Source organism: Danio rerio, chromosome 21 (assembly GCF_052040795.2).
Source record: "Danio rerio strain M-AB ecotype USA chromosome 21, GRCz13ab, whole genome shotgun sequence".
Taxonomy (NCBI): domain Eukaryota; kingdom Metazoa; phylum Chordata; class Actinopteri; order Cypriniformes; family Danionidae; genus Danio; species Danio rerio.
In genome coordinates, this window is record NC_141041.1 from 26,088,619 (window position 1) to 26,105,025 (window position 16,407).

General features: G+C 37.6%; 1 protein-coding gene across 13 annotated transcripts in view; it reads right to left on the bottom strand.

The window, feature by feature from the left end:
* The window catches only part of igsf9bb (immunoglobulin superfamily, member 9Bb), a 171,165-nt gene that overhangs the window by 30,260 nt on the left and 124,498 nt on the right, over nt 1–16,407 (bottom strand). For 7 of the 13 annotated variants that reach the window (XR_015520338.1, XM_087301322.1, XM_087301332.1 and 4 more), the window contains exons 12-16: nt 14,920–15,043; nt 5,066–5,241; nt 4,289–4,515; nt 3,589–3,673; nt 1,066–1,227 (exon numbers count right to left, since the gene is read on the bottom strand). Coding sequence is in view for 11 of the 13 variants with exons in the window: in XM_087301322.1 (XP_087157448.1) it covers nt 1,066–1,227; nt 3,589–3,673; nt 4,289–4,515; nt 5,066–5,241; nt 14,920–15,043 (774 nt within the window). In the remaining 2 variants the exon portion in view is untranslated. The remainder of the gene's footprint in view (nt 1–1,065; nt 1,228–3,588; nt 3,674–4,288; nt 4,516–5,065; nt 5,242–14,919; nt 15,044–16,407) is intronic. The other 6 variants (XR_015520339.1, XM_087301323.1, XM_087301325.1 and 3 more) reach the window with 1 other exon arrangement.

Sequence of the window (16,407 nt, forward strand, 5' to 3'; positions counted from 1 at the left end):
ATATTTATTTTTCCCTTTATTAGACAGGACAGTAACAAGTCAGGAAGCAAAGTTGGAGAGAGAGAGGGGTAGGTTTCGGGAAAGGTCCTCATGCCAGGATTTGAACTTGGGACTTCCTGAAGTGCTACAGCATCATGTGTCAGCGTGCTAACACTAGGCTATTGCGCTGACCCCTATCCAAGTTTTAGGAACAACAAATATTAACTTGACTTATAGTGGATCATTTGATATCAGAAGTGGCTTTTATGAAAGGATAAGGCCTCTAGATTACACTTATTTTACCAAAATAAAACATGATCATGCCTTGATTTTTAATTATTTAATTACGACAGTAAAGTCTGACTTTGCTTAGGCAAAAGTCTTGTTACTTAACAGAAATAATGTACAGTATAGAATATAGTCATGGTGCAGTGAGAAAACAATGAATACGGAGTATGACTCCCATGAGCTTGGAGGACTGTATCCATACATCTCTGCAATGACTCAAATAATTGATTAACAAAGTCATCTGGAATGGCAAAGAAAGAGTTCTTGCAGGAGTTAAGTTATTCTTCGGACTCATCTTCAATGCCTCCTCATTCATCTTACCCCAGAAATGCTTAATAATGTTCATGTTTGGTGACTGGGCTGTTGATGTTGCCATCCACTTTGTAAATCTCTTGCACGCCCCAATACTGAATGTAACCTCAAGCCATTCATTTTCCTTCAAAAAAACTTGACTGATTTCTCTATGAATGTTGAGTCTAATCAGGTTCCATTAGGTCTTCTGCAGTATTTGTGATGATAAGGATGCAGTTCAACAGATGATTCATCAAAAATCTGCCATTTTTCCAAATAACCAACAACAACAACTGGGATCGACGACAAGACTTTTGTCAGGTAATGTATATACATTTATACAAAACTGGAATTACAACGCTTCAGGCACTTCAAAATTGGTCCTTTCTTTTGGACCTCTTACATTCACAAACATATTCATTAGACACTACACGAGAGAGCATTATGGGACACTATTGCTATGATGAAATGTGAGGTGCTAGAGTTGGCGGTGAGAGCTACACTGACCTCGTCTCCTCTTGAGCTTACGCCGTCTCTGTTTGTTGACGAAACAGGCTGCTAGCGTGCTGAAGAGGATGGCGGCTGCCAGGAAACAGATGGTGGCCACAATGCCTGCCACCACCGGCCGCGCCAGGCCCTCGTCTGGCACCTCAGGCGGTGGGAAGTAGTCTGAAAGATACAAACAAGCTCGCCTTCAGCACACACACACACACAAGCTCTTTTATTCTAAGTGTGCCCAAACCATACAGCTCTTTCTGAATGATTTAGTTAATAAGAGGTTTGATTTCAATAGCTGAAATGGAATGGGATAGTCTTGATGCTGGGATGAGAAATGAAAACAAAGACAGAAAGGCAGACTCGTGTTTTTTTTTGACTAAATTCTGACTTTAGTGAATAAAACTATTTATTTGGTGGATTCAGGCATTTAGGATTGATTGTCAATCACTAGATTTATTTTTCTTTATATGGGTTATAAGTGATGGTTAAGCTTTTCATTATGTTAGTTTTTCTGTTTCATATAAAATATGTTCTAATGAATATTTGGTTAATTAAATACTACTTAACATAATTATCTATATATGCCATGGTCATAACATTTAACAGTTTACAACACTTAGCCAGCACAATATTGTGATTTCAGTAAGATCATATGACACAGAAGACAAAGTTATTGCTGCTGACAATTCAGTTTTGTCATAGCAGGGATGAAAATATGTCAAAATATATAAAATATAAAACAACTGTAATAATAATAATAATAATAATAATAATAATAATAATAGCGACGATCGCTTCACAGCAAGAAGGTTGCTGGTTCGGGTCCGGCTTAATCAGTTGGCATTTCAGTATGGAGTTTGCATAGTCTCCTTGTGTTCGCGTGTTTTTCTCCAGGTGCTTAGTTTTCCCCAACAGTCTAAATGGTCGTAGTGTACGTGTGTAAATGAGTGTATATAGATGTTTCCCAGAGATGGGTTGCAGCTGGAAGGGCATTCGCTGCTTAAAATGTATGCTGGATAAGTTGACAGTTCATTCTGCTGTGGCGACCCCTGATTAATAAAGGGACTAATCGAAAATGAATGGATGAATAACATTAACAATAATAATAATAATAATGATAATAATAATAGTAATGGGCGACGCGGTGGAGCAGTAGGTAGTGCTGTCGCCTCAAAGCAAGAAGGTTGCTGTTTTGAGCCTCAGCTGGGTCAGGTGGCGTTTCTGTGTGGAGTTTGCATGTTCTCCCCATGTTTGCGTGGGTTCCCCCCAGGTGCTTCAGTTTCCCCCACAGTCCAAAGACATGTGGTACAGGTGAATTGGGTAGGCAAAAAAGTTTGTAGTGTTTGTGTATGAATGAGTGTGTATGGATGTTTCCCAGAGATGGGTTGCAGCTGAAAGGGCATGCACTGTGTAAAACATATGCTGGATAAGTTGGCAGTTCATTCCCCTGTGGCAACCCCAGATTATCAAAGGGACTAAGCCGAAAAGATAGAAGAAATGAGTGATAATAACAATACTAATTTACAGGTCCATAGTCAGGGGGGGTTCATGTGGTTCGAGAGGCCCACCCTCCCTTCTGGGAGCTCATTTGTCCCATTTTTGACAGTATTTCTAAAATTCTTGATCACTTCATGTGAATAAACTTGATAACCATGTCAATAAAGGCTTTTTAAGATTTTTTCCACATTTTCCAAGCCTTGGACTAATTTTTATCATTTTTTTCTGATGAATCCCTTACCCAAACAGCACCAACATATTATTTTAGCTACCCATGAGCCCTTTTTGTTTGATTAATGTAAGCACTTTCACAAAAATGTAGGAAGTGTTTTTGTTGCATCAAAAAGTGTGGTAATAATAACCATCCGAGAGGTCAATCCAGTACAAACTGGTGCTTAAAATGTTACTAAAATGCAGTATTTGAACCTCATAATTTGAGGGGAATAAATGCAAAAGAAAAATGAACTACCCCTTTATTGGCGGGCTATTGGCCTGATTTACTGTTTCTAATCAAAGTGATTATACTTATATAACCATAAATAAATAAATAAAATAAATAATAACATTATATTTTTAAAATATCCAAGTGCAAACATTAATTTTTACGTACAAGATAATAAATAATACAATACAAGATACATAATAAATACAAGTAACACAAGCCTACTAAATACTAAGCAAAATGGACTGATCATAGCTTTTGGTAAATGCTTATTTTTAAAATTAAATTATCCTTGAACATAAACTGTAGTTAATGAGATTGAAAGCTTTTTACACAACTAGACTCAACAATATAGTTATTAAATTAAAAAGGAACATTACTGTTCACTGATATTTTTAAAGATGGATGTTTAATTCTAAAACATGATTTAAACACAAGCTCCAGCAGATGGCAGCAGAGTCTCATTGAATCCTCACTAATTCAGTCAACTTATTCTATTAGCATTTCTGTGGGTCTATACAAACATATTAGAACAACATGATGCATGACGTCAAGCAGTACGTATTCAAAAAGCTCTCAATTTGAGCACTGACCTGTGCTAGAGACTCCCACTACATTACTGGGCTCACTGACAAGGTCCTCCATAACCGCCATCACTCTGAACTCATACCAGGCCTCCTGCAACACAACCCAGACAACTACAGCCTACAGTTGGTATATCACTTTTATCACATGATATGACTATTTTATTTATTTATTTATTATCATTAAGTATTGCCCCTGAATGCACAATGTAGAATGTACAATGTGTATCAATCATCCATTTCTTTTTTAATTATAAACTAATATTTGCATTTTCTATACAAAATAACATAAAACAATAACATAAAGAGATAATAAAGTGGAAATACGTTTTAAGGGTGTCATTGTTCTTTATAAAACTGTGCTTACTTTATTAGTATTCCAAAGTATTAAGATTACATTTCTAAACTTGAGCTATCTAACAAAATATGCCACAATCTTTAATCTTTAGAGAAATAAATATAAAAAAGTAACCTTCTCAAACCTGGTTCTATGTTTGTCCTCTAACGTATGAGGTGTGTGTGTGTGTGTATATATATATATATATATATATATATATATATATATATATATATATATATATATATATATATATATATATATATATATATATATATATATATATATATATGTATATATATATATATATATAAACTCCAGAAGAAATGCTAATACAAGCGGTCAAACTTTTGAAAGTCACATCAGGCATACCTGAATCAGGTCTCTTGCCAAGATCTCAGTCTCTCCAGCAGGAATTGCATCATCAAGAACATCCCATCTCTCCCCAAGGCGGAAATCCATGATGTAGTGATCGATTGGCGACGTGTGATTGGCTGGAGGGATCCATGTGAGCAGGACTCCCTGCTGTGTCCGGTTGGCTGTGAGGCACCGTGGTGGGGTAAGCAGCACCAGTGGTTCTGGGGTACTTATAGGAAATACTGGAGGAGGGAAAGCAAAACACTCTGATTATTTATTATTATTATTATTATTATCATTATTATCATAAATCTTTTATTTATTTATTTTTGATTAAATAGTCATTCAAACTTGGCATAGAAAACTAAATATTTAGCATAATTTTAGTTCTCAGTGCTTTATGCTCATGACATGAAGACTGGATTTATTTGATCAAAAAGGCAACAACCTTTAAAATTATTTTGATCAAATAAATGCAGTCAATAAATCCCAGTCAGATTTCCTGTCTGTAAAAATAAATTCTGTCAGACCTGTTTTTCTCAAAATAACAAAGTGCCAACAATGCGCCTTAACACACCTCTATTTTAGACCAGCACACCCATGAGTCCACAAAGTGACGCAAATAGATTTGCTAATTAAACATTGTGTTGCAAAATGTGAACATAAGAGTTGTGCTGGTCTGAAAATAGCAAAAATCATAGCAAACAGGTCTTGCGCCTTATTGCGCAGGGTGTATGATAGGGTCCACAGAGAGAACTTGTCATTGAATGTTGTATTGCACAGTTGGCCAACCTAGTGTGTTCACAGTGACGACCTCGCTGAACGGGCCCGTTCCCAGCTTGTTCTGGGCCAGGACGCTGAATTGGTAGGCCGTCTCGGGCTCCAGACCTTGCACCAGGAGCCAGTGCTGTCCGCTGGGCACAGGCATGGACAGCCAGTCATGCGGTCCCAACTGCTCCCTCTTCACCCTGCAGGAGGCGGACGTACAGATGGAGAGAGTTCAGCACATGCACAAACACTCACACAATGATCACTCACAACACTGATGACAGCACTGCCTGCAGCTCCACGCAAAAAAAAAAAAAAAAGACAGCTTGTTTGGCTCAGTGTGAGTGCTCAGGGATATCCAATAATACAAAACTGTCTCATGGCTTCCCAGAGGAAATCCTGAAGATTGAGACTGTGTTTTCCTGTGCCAATTGGTCCAAAAATATCTTCACACATGTCCTCGTATGCCCTACAGCCTTTCTGCTCAGCTCTCTCAGGAATTACCTATGGCTTGAAAAGAGGCGTATGGAGAAAATGTCACTTAAGGAAGACGAGGTGAATGCAAAGGTTTGAACAGGTTCTGAAATGTATTTGTGGTAAATTCAAGTTAAAATTGGCTTGGAAAAAAAAACAAAACACACATATATAGGGCTCTATTTTAACGATCTAGGCACAAAGTCTAAAGTGCATGGCACAAAAGTATTAAAGGCATAAGGAATCCACTTTTGCTATTTTAAGGATGGGAAAGTACGATTTGCACCCAGCACATGGTCAAACAGGGTTGATCTTATTCTCTTAATGAGTTATGGGTTTGTTCTGAGCTTAACGTATATTAAATCAATCAAAGTCTCATTCCCTTTAAGAGTCAGTTGCATCGCATCATGGCACGTTTGCTATTTACATGGCAGACTTTGTAAGTAGAAAAACTGAACGCTTCACAAGCGAGAAAAAAGCTACAGACCATCTGAAGTGGGAGGATGAAGTTCAAGCCTTCTCCATTCTGCCTCTTTACTTTCTTTTTACTTTACTTTTACTCTTTACTTCTTTTTTTCCGTTGATAAGGAAACAGTGGTGTACGCACTCCACTGAAGACATCCATTAGCCTACATATTTAATTTTTCAGTTATATAAATTATTATATAATAATATTATATTTTTTATTCTAGCCAAAATAAAACAAATAAGACTTTCTCCAGAGAAAAAAAGATTATCAGACATACTGTGAAAATGTCCTTGCTCTGTTAAACATCATTTAAGAAATATTAAAAAAAGAAAAACAAATTCAAAGGGGGGCTAAAAGTTCTGACTTATTAAATAAAACTGCTAATAATAATATTATACAAATGCAAAGTGTCATGAATAAACTGAAAAAGCCCTCAAACATGAAGAAGGCATGGAGGTAGTGTTTTTTTTATATTTATGTAGTAAATAATAATTTTTGTAGCATCTGAATCCTTAAATTTTCCATATGTAAAGATATTTGTGCGTTGCTGTACATCCTGTGTGTATTAAGCAATATGTAAGCATTTGCATAGGCGCATAACTAACACACCCTGACCCTGTGCTGGACTTTAGACCAGCTTTCAGTTGTTGAATGGCGCAATCTATTTCAGTTCTTCAAAATAGCAACACGCCAACAATGCGCCTTAACACACTTCATTTTTAGACCAGCACACTCATGAGTCCAGAAAATGGCACAAAATGGATTTGCTATTTAAACAATGTGGCGCAAAATGTAAAAATGAATGTTGCGCTGGTCTGAAAATAGCAACAAATCATGCTAAACACGTCTTGTGCCTTATTGCGGCGAATGTATAATAGGGCCCATAGAGTTGGAGGCAGAAATAATAGCTCATCTGAGAGCGTAGGAATTTTCACAGTAGCTCCGATTGTATTTTTTTCCTTCTGGAGAAAGATTTATTTATATTAGTTTGGCTGGAATAAAAGCATTTAAAAAAATCTTTTCTTGATTTGCTATGCAAAACAAATCACTGTAGTCCAATAATTCCCCTAACCTAATTAACCAAGCCAATTAACCACTTAAAGCTCAATACTAGTATCTTGCAAAGTGCTAACATACGGCCACATTGCATTGCTTCGAGTGTGATATTGCGTTTATACAACAGTTTGATGGCATAATGATGTATAGAAAAAAGAAAATCAAACACTTAGAGTCTCAAAACCGTTTTGTAAGAGGAACTACTTTCTTCCGCCATTCATTCATATCTGCAGCTGAGGTCAGAATAGCAGAAACTGTTGCTCATTCACTAACGTCACTTTAGAGCTAGTATTTGAATGATTCTCTAGCGTAATGTCTAAAGGGATGACAAAGCTGATTTTGCTCACATTTTAAGATTATAAGGCCGAACGGCATAAATTGCCATCTCAGTCTACAGAGATTTCCCAGCATTTCTCTGTTGCAATTGGGAGATCACACTATTACTATGGTATAAATGCAGCACTACAACATATAAAACAGAGAAATCGACTGCTCATTTACCAGTTTTATAATGATGTGATCAGCTGTTGTTTGAAATGACTCTGTTTTTTCTTATGGCTTATTATGCGGTCTCTGTCACCATCTTGTGGATGAACATTGTCAACCGTCTTTGCTCAAAGACAGTTCGTAAGAAGGTGTATGACCCCTTTGTGTTGTTGCTTTGCTTGCATTAGACACGAGCCCCTGCATGTATGTGAGGGTAATGTACTTTTGCTTCATTTATTTTTATTTCTTTCAGTAACGTTAACACTGTGTGTGGCATTTAGTTTGTAAAGGGCAGTATACCTATTTCCTGGACAATAAAATACCACCGAGAAAAACTCTCTTGGCAAGCTTTGTTTATTTGAGAGCTATCCATATTTTACCGTACGCAGGCCATTACAACAGGCTAATGGCCGTTCACTATTCTTATAAATAAACTGCACAGTTGCAATTTAAATAGCTACATTATCGACTAAAAAAGCTTTTAAAGTACATTATATTGTCCAACGGCTGCAATATTTGTCAAACTGTAGTGTCCTCTGCTTGCCTCTGTATGTGGGTGGAGTAATACACAAGGGTTAAGAGGCTGGACAAGTGTTATTTGCAGAATATCATACGGCTATCAGCCAATCAGATTCTAGAATCAATAAGAACTGTTGTATAAATATATATTGTAAACATTTCAAGTTAGTAATAATTAATAATTCTTATTTAGGCTATTAATTATCGAGTGATAAACAGAAAATCCTTAACAATCCCAAGTTCATTTCTCTAATGTGATAAGCATGGTTGCCTTGAAGTAAGAAGGTCCCTGGTTTAAGTCCTGGAGTGTGAGTAAGATAAAATATGTCATAAAATAAATCATGAACTTTAAATAAAATTTCTGTTACACTGACGAATTCAAAACTCAACACAATACACCTTTCTGAGAATTTGAAACAACATTGAAGTGTCGATATTTATGACTTTCAAGAAGAAATCAGAAAATAATAGGGTATGTACGTCATCAGCCAGTGTTCCTATTGGTGTGAGTCACAATATTCCACTGAGGTATAATTGATCACTTCCTCTATGGCCTTCCAGCATGAGGGTTGGCAGGCTCTTGAGATGTGTGTTATTCACAGCGTCTCAGCAGTCGCTCAGCACCTCTCCTGCAACGCACAGGAAGTAGCGGGAACACGCCAACTATCTGCGTCAACGAGCTGTTGTTTAATCTCACGTGGGCCACCTTTAAAGGCCATTCACACACAACCTTTAAAGCATGACTCACACCGGCCAATGCTTCAAATGACATCTTTAGTCAGATCCTGGCTCAGGCCTGCGACTGCTCAGGCACCCGTGGTGGACACATCAGACCAGCAGATAAAGATGATCTGAGAAGAAGCTAGAAGCAGTGAAAAGGCCTGGTCCTCGTGTGAGGATTAGCAAGCTTTCTTTTATTCTTCAGTGGAGCTTCTATACTTTTAACCATTTGTGGAATACCATTTGTGCAAGCTTTAGCATTTGTGCTGGCACTGTAGCACTCGCAGGTACAGATTGTGCAGAAATGTTTGTACATTTTAGTATCAAAATAATTCAAAAGGTCTACTATCGGATACCAATATGAAGTTTAGAAACCAAAAGAATGCATTTTGATAAATTATTATTGCAGTGACAGCTCTCTTACATTTATTTCTGAGATTAGATGTAAGCATGACAGTTCACTCACATTACAATAAATGGAGAAAACTGTTCATTACAGTTTAATGCCAAAAAGCGCACCGCTGTTAGATTATGCCTCCCCACATTGACCAGTATAGGGTAGGGTTTGGATTAGGAGGTGTGGTTGGGATTAGGCAATCAGGTAGTAAATTCAGCAAGGGGTTGCATAATTTGGCAGGGGTGCATTTTACAACACAACTACAGCAATCCCTGTCATTTGGCGACTACTGTATTTTCAGTGTCGTCCTCCAGTTTTGTTCCAGAGTCTCTGCTCTTCAAGTTTTTGTACCAACTGAAACAGCTGTAGTCGAGACAGGAGCATGTAATACAGTGCTTGAAAATCTTTGATCATGCATAGTAGCAAACTGTAAATAACATGATTTAAACATAATAAGCAACAAAAGTAATGGGACTTGCCACTTCAGATTTTCTTGCTTGTTATTTAAAATAAGTCATTTAATTTCAAGTTATCAATATCAATATCAATATCAAGCAGTTTTTAAAATTTCAGGGTTCCCTTGAGTTCAGAACCAAACTGAACAATAAGTTGTTACCTGCATATGTTGCCTTGACCAATCTGATCTTGCTAGAAAAAGATAACAGCAACAATCCCATAGCTAAAAATTATAGGTAGTAACAACCGTACTTAACAAAAGAGCAATTCATCTTGACTAAAAACAGCACATACTAAGGTATTTGCTCTTTGTTTACAACTAAACTGAAAAACTAGTTGTGTTAGTAATGAATTTAAAACTGCATCAGTCGAATCTGTTATTTGTATGTGTGGTGCATGAAATCAAAACGTACAAGCCTCGGCTCAGCTGCTAGATCTCGCTAGAAAAAAAAGCAAACAAGAACAAGCCCATAATAAAAGAAGAACAAAAATTTGTATGGGATAATGAAAACATTCCCAAAACATTGTGACACATATCTCCTCACTTCAATAACCTCATAAATTTGATTGTATTATGAGCCACAATGCTAAAAATAAGGGGACATACAACATTCAAGAGTGGGCTCTGTAAAGCAGTCTTTTAAAACTAAACATCTTTTGATTTGGAGACCATAATGGGTCTTTGGTGAATGTAAAATATTTTTTTTTTGTAATAAAAGTGCAAAAAACGTGCAGATAAATTAGGACTGTTGAGCTGCGCATGATGGATTTGCTCTTCAGTGTTTGGACTTTCAGCAGTGAAAATTAAACCACACTGAACTGAAGTGATCTTCAACTCTGAAAACTGGATTGAAGCAGATTCAATTTACTAAAACTTTTGTGTTATGCTGCTTTGACTCAATACTTTGTAAAAGTCTCATTGTGTCTCCTCTCCACCTATCAGCAGGTAAGTGGCTACCGTCCCATCATCAAGGTGGATGCTGCACACTGGTGGTGGATGAGGATATTCCCCCCTATGTGTAAAGCGCTTTGAGTGCCCAAAAATGACTGCTTGGATGCTTGAAAACTCCTTTTCATTATTAACCCCTAAATACACCCAACTCAAATGATCCTTACATTTCCTTTACTCTTTCTCCTTATGACATCCACATGTGTCTCTAAACATTCAAAGTAAATTCTATGACTATTTATAGCTCAAAAACAACTGTAATCCGTCTCCGGGGCTTGTAATGGGCTAAACCTGTTCATGCTACATTCCCATGAAACCCTGCTGCCATCTGTTACCTGGTATCACATTGCAAAAATATGCTCTAAAAAACGAGTAATTTTAAAATTGTGCTAGCTAACACACAACATTTGAAGGAGCTTCCAAGATAAGCCATTGTGATGTTCTTGGTGATACCCACCGAAGCATACAAACAGAGGTTACAGCGAAGCACATGTCATTCTATAAGCGCAAAAGCACAGAAAGCTATAGAATGCTGATATTCAGGTGAATATCGCAGGGGGCAGTGCTATAGAGAGAGCAGGGATGCAGAAGCACTGGCATGAGCAGCAGAGAGATGCAGACAGGCGGAGGAGATGGCCGTGCTGCTAAGTAAGCCATTATGAATCATTCATTAACAAAAGTTCCTCCAGATCGCCCTTTAAACCCTGAATAATACAATACTTACATGTTATTGTTGGCTGTCTGTATATGATTAAAATACCAAAAATTGTTTAAATGAACTGTGAGAAAGTACAAGACAAAGTAGTAAATTATTTCCCTGCATCACATACTGTATCTTAGTATTTGCCAGGGTTTAATCAATACTCTATGTATTAAATGATTTCAATAAGATGTAGTATATTAACTAGCATCTCTGTTAAAACTGAAAGGTATACTTGATGTAACTATTATTAATTGAAAGGTTAATTCTATATTTTATTATTATTTAGGTTTATTAGAAGTCCTGCTTCCTGCAAATAATACAAATTTTGTCAAAATGACAAAATCATATACAAAATAACATGCAGAATTTGTTTTATTTATATTGTTTTTTTATCAAATGTAATTATTTTTCAAATTATATTTTATCTTTATTGGTTAGAAATCTGATTATTTTACTGATAGTATTGGAATAGCAGATAGAAACAAAGCTATACATTTAACTTATTACAAATTCAATATTTTCAAGAAAAAATTTAGTGTCATTCAATTGAAAATAATTAATTAAATGTAATTGAAATTAATTCATTTAAACACAGTTAAAATATGTCATTGACTTTTTATGTCATTCCTTCTAGGAAAAGTTCACACAAAATTGAAATTTCTGTCATCATTTAGGTGTCAGTTTTTCTTAATGGTAGTGCTGATTTAAAAAAAAAAAAATTTAAATGCCATGCTGAGCTCGGCTTGATTTTTGCCTCTGTGTATATTAAAAAAGATTCATCCTTGTCCAGTGTCTGAACATTCTTCTCCACAAGTTATGATCAATAAGAATGTATTTGTACTTATTTAACACAGAGCTGCGGAAACCTCTTTACACTCTTAGGCTTAGTTTACACTGTCAGGTCTTGATGCCCAATTCTAATTTTGTTGCCTATATCTAATTTTTCTTTTTTTTTTTGCCTGTCCGTTTACACACTGTTATAATTGTGACCCATATAAAATTCATGTGTTTACACTTGCCATACCATTTACAATGTTGCGCTGACTCGCTCAAGCATAAAAGCGGGTTCTAGCATCTATGCCACACTAGCCACGATGGAAGAAATTGTCTTGTTTTTAGCCCTGCGAAATATGCGAAGTGTAGTATAAGCAGTGAACGGTTCAGTCCAGATTTACCTACATGCAGTTTATGTAATGGTATAGCCCTGATGTATGTGTGTAGTTGAAGATGTAGCCTTTGCCTGTGTGCACACGGGTGTTGGAGAGAATAAAGTTGTTCTATGTGTAGCCCACAGTGCATGTATTAATAGCGACAAAAAGCAAATGATACAACACGAAGTTCACCCAACTTTAAAATGTTTTTTAGGCAGAGGTGGGAAAGGGCCATCATCGCAGCTTGCACCTGTGGTTTATATTCTTTAATAATGTCCTCCACCATTCAGAGGAATTTGTGGGTACGAGACCTCAGGTCTGATGGGTGCTAATTATGGCGACTGACTTCTTTCCTTCTCTATGTTTGATCTGTTGTTGTTGTTGTTGTTAACCACGCTGGCGTCTCCACATACGCTCTTTCTTCTATGTCATTACACCGCGGAGAAGCACCACATTGTGGCAAGTTTAATAACATATAAAATGGAATACTTCAATAAATCTGATCTGCCTGTTTACATGACATGTGTCGCATTGTCACATATCCGAGGAAGGAAGGAGGCCAGAAACAGATCTCTGAATATGCGAATGCTTGCATTTTTTCGTGTTTACACTGTCTCAGAACAGATCCGATCTTTGTCACATATGAGCAAAAAATTGGAATTGGGTCACATTTAACTGGCAGTGTAAGTGGGGCCTTATTTAAACACTCATCAATGCAGGTCTCTGTTGTTTTAGCAATTGTAGCCAATTATCCAGTCACAGTGAAGAAAGAGAAAATTCTCAATCATATTATAAAAAAGAGAAACAAGAGTCCATACTGAAAATATGTCTCTTAGGCACCAGCAGTTAGGATTTTTTGGAAGAGTGATGTTCCACCATACGGGTAAAAAACACTAAATGTAAAACACTTCTTAGGGGCGATTACACCGAATGACAGGGCTTAATTTGCGTCGGAACAAGCTGGATCTGGATCCACACCTCAATTTACCAATTCCCCTCCTCACACGCACCCCCACTCCTCACCGCTATTCACTGTCTTCATTGACACCCCAACCTGCTTTACTTTTGTTCACGACATCCCCCTGCATTCCATGGTCTTCACTTTGGTCCATGAAAAACCTCTACACTTTCATCATTTCAGCAAGACATCACCACCCGCACCCCAAACACTCCCCCTCTTTGCTTTCGCCCACGACACCTCGACCCCCTCTGGTAACATGCCGGATCCACTACCCCAATCTGTTGAGCACTGCTGAATGCACTTTCACATTCCAAAATTGTGAGGCACACCACAAAGCCTTTTTTTTCAAAGCCTTTCCTTTGACAAGAATAAAGAAGTGCGGTGCAGTTTTTTTTATGTCACTAGGCAACGACTGAATCAGCTTCGTATTTTGCTCGAGTGTTGCTGTTGATATAGTTATAATTGCAATATTTAATAATATTGTGATATTCAAGATTTGTAAAGTCATACAGCTCTGGATAACTTGAAACAGTGACCACTAGTCTCTCGTCCATCTTTAAAAGTCTTGACAACACAAACACTGCTGTCACCTTAACGGAAATGCCGCCTCTGCTTTCATTTGATTGAAGAATGAAAAAGACACGACTGATATAACGCACTTTTTTCAGTTAGAGTTGACTGTTTTTTAACTTTGAGCGCACAGCGAGCGACGGCGCAGCACTTGCAGGGGACATACACAGCGTGCATAACTTTCAGCAATTAGTAAATCATTCAAAAAAGGCATCTCTCATTGCAAAAAGCGCATTCGATGTGATCGGCCCCTATATGTGCTAAAAAGAAGAAAGAAAGTTTTACAGATTTGTAATGACATTACAGTTAATAAATGATGACAGAACTTTTATTTCTTGACTGTTCTAAACTGTTCTATATTTCTTTCGACGAAAGAGGTTGTACACATTTAAAATATACAGCTACCCATAAACTATATAAAACACTAATGTGGGTTCTAGAGCAATGCTACGACTATTGGCACGGCAGGCTCAGTGGCAGACTGTTCCCTCTAAATCAAATGAACATTATTTTTAGTGTGCTAAAGTGTTTAAAAACCAGTCCAACAGCACACAACACTGAAATTGTCTTGTCTTGTTAATAAGGTACTTTGCATGCAGCTCGTCTCAAAACAACCCCGTAGAGGGATTTTACTGCCTGATCATTCCATTTCAATTCTGGCTCTATGAAACAGATTAGCATGTTAGCTAAATACCCACTGAAAATAAAACCTGATTAAGGAAAGAGGACTAGCATAGGAATGATTACAAGACTTTTTCAGGATGAATTTAAGAATATGGCATTCTACCCACAATTAACATTTTTCTATTTATAATTGCAGAGCCCTGCTGTTCATTGCACTCCTAGGGGGAAAGGTTTCACCCTGTCCCGGACGAGCCCCCAAATGTAGCAGCCTCACAGCAGCAGCAGAGCTCAGGTCAACAGTTAGGAAGAGAAGCAGAAAGCAAAGCATGCTGGGATGACTCACACATGGCCGTACCAGACTGAGAATGTCTGCTCAAAGCCGCCATCGTAACTGGAATCCCACGAGACATTGGCCGAGGTCGTCGAGACCGTAACGTGGACTTTGGCGGGGGCGTGTGGGCTTGTGCCTGTGAAGGAGGACATATTGTTTCACAATCAAGGTACATATACACTTGCATACAAAAGCTAAGCTAACATGAAGATACACATGTTTTATTTCTGTAGCAATCCCTCGGTCAGACCGATTAGCTCACTTGTCTCAAACAAACACCTGCATTTGTCCAAACAAACAGACACAGTTCGCATCATTTATCCTTTATCTCTTATTCAAAAGCTAACCACAAGCCTGAGGGGACGCTTTGAGTAAAATCCTTCTATACTAAGACACTGAAACCTTTCTTTAAGTCCGCGCACAGCTTATACCATCCCTCAGGGGCCCAACCTAGGGTCTGACTTATGTAAGGAGAGCTTTTGATAGGGACTCACTGAATGGCTTTTCAAAAGGAAAACCTGCAGGTAAGCCTAATAGCAGCTACTTGGCTATTTATCAGAGACTCTCAACAAAGTTTCTTTAACTGACAGCTTCATTTCAGCCACATAAATCCAAACAGTGGCCAAAAGCACAGTGGACATGCCAAAACAGCAGGCTGTAATATAAGAACTGCGGCAGAGGTGTTGTTAAAGAGCTACAGAGGGTGCTATTAAAAAAGGCCATAGGCTAAAGCAAGACGTCATGAAATAAACAGAAAGGAATGACTACACAGACAAAGTCTGTCTAATTGGTCTATTTGACGCCCAGTCTAGTTTTGGGCTATTCTTAGACGTCTATTAGATTTTCACTGACAGCCCAAGTCTAGCCTTGTTTTAGCCAAGCTAAAGTCTATGCTTAGATGTCTATTAGACATCTATTAAACAAAAAAGTGTCTGCTGGGAAGTCTGCATGTGCATATACTGTACTTGAAAGCACTGCAGGAAGTAAATAGATATAGCTAGTACATCTTTGCAAAAAAAAAAGTCATATCCATTTCCATTGACATTTATGTCCTAGAACAGTGGTCCTCAACCACTGGTATCAACTAGTACCAGGTCACACAAGAAATCATTAATTATTTCCATTTTATTAATTATTTAAGTCTAAACGATCTTTTATTTTAAAAAATCTTTTATTCTGAAAAATGTCTGTATTCTCTCACTTACATCTCGGTTACTTGAGTGGCCAAATTAAACCCACAAGCAGCAAAATGAATAAAGAACAACAAACATCATTGGAAAGTCTCTATGCTAAAGGGAAAAGGCCCAGTTAACGACTCTTGAACTGCCAAGGAATAGATTTGCAACCCATTTGTCAACAAATCAAGTAAATCCACCATGCAAATTTGTTATTTCCAAAGGAGGTGTGTGGCTTGTGCGCGCAAGCGGTATGATGCGCCCGCCCTTTCCAGACACACACAGTTGAATGAATGCCATGTGCACACCGCCAGTCAAGTGACAA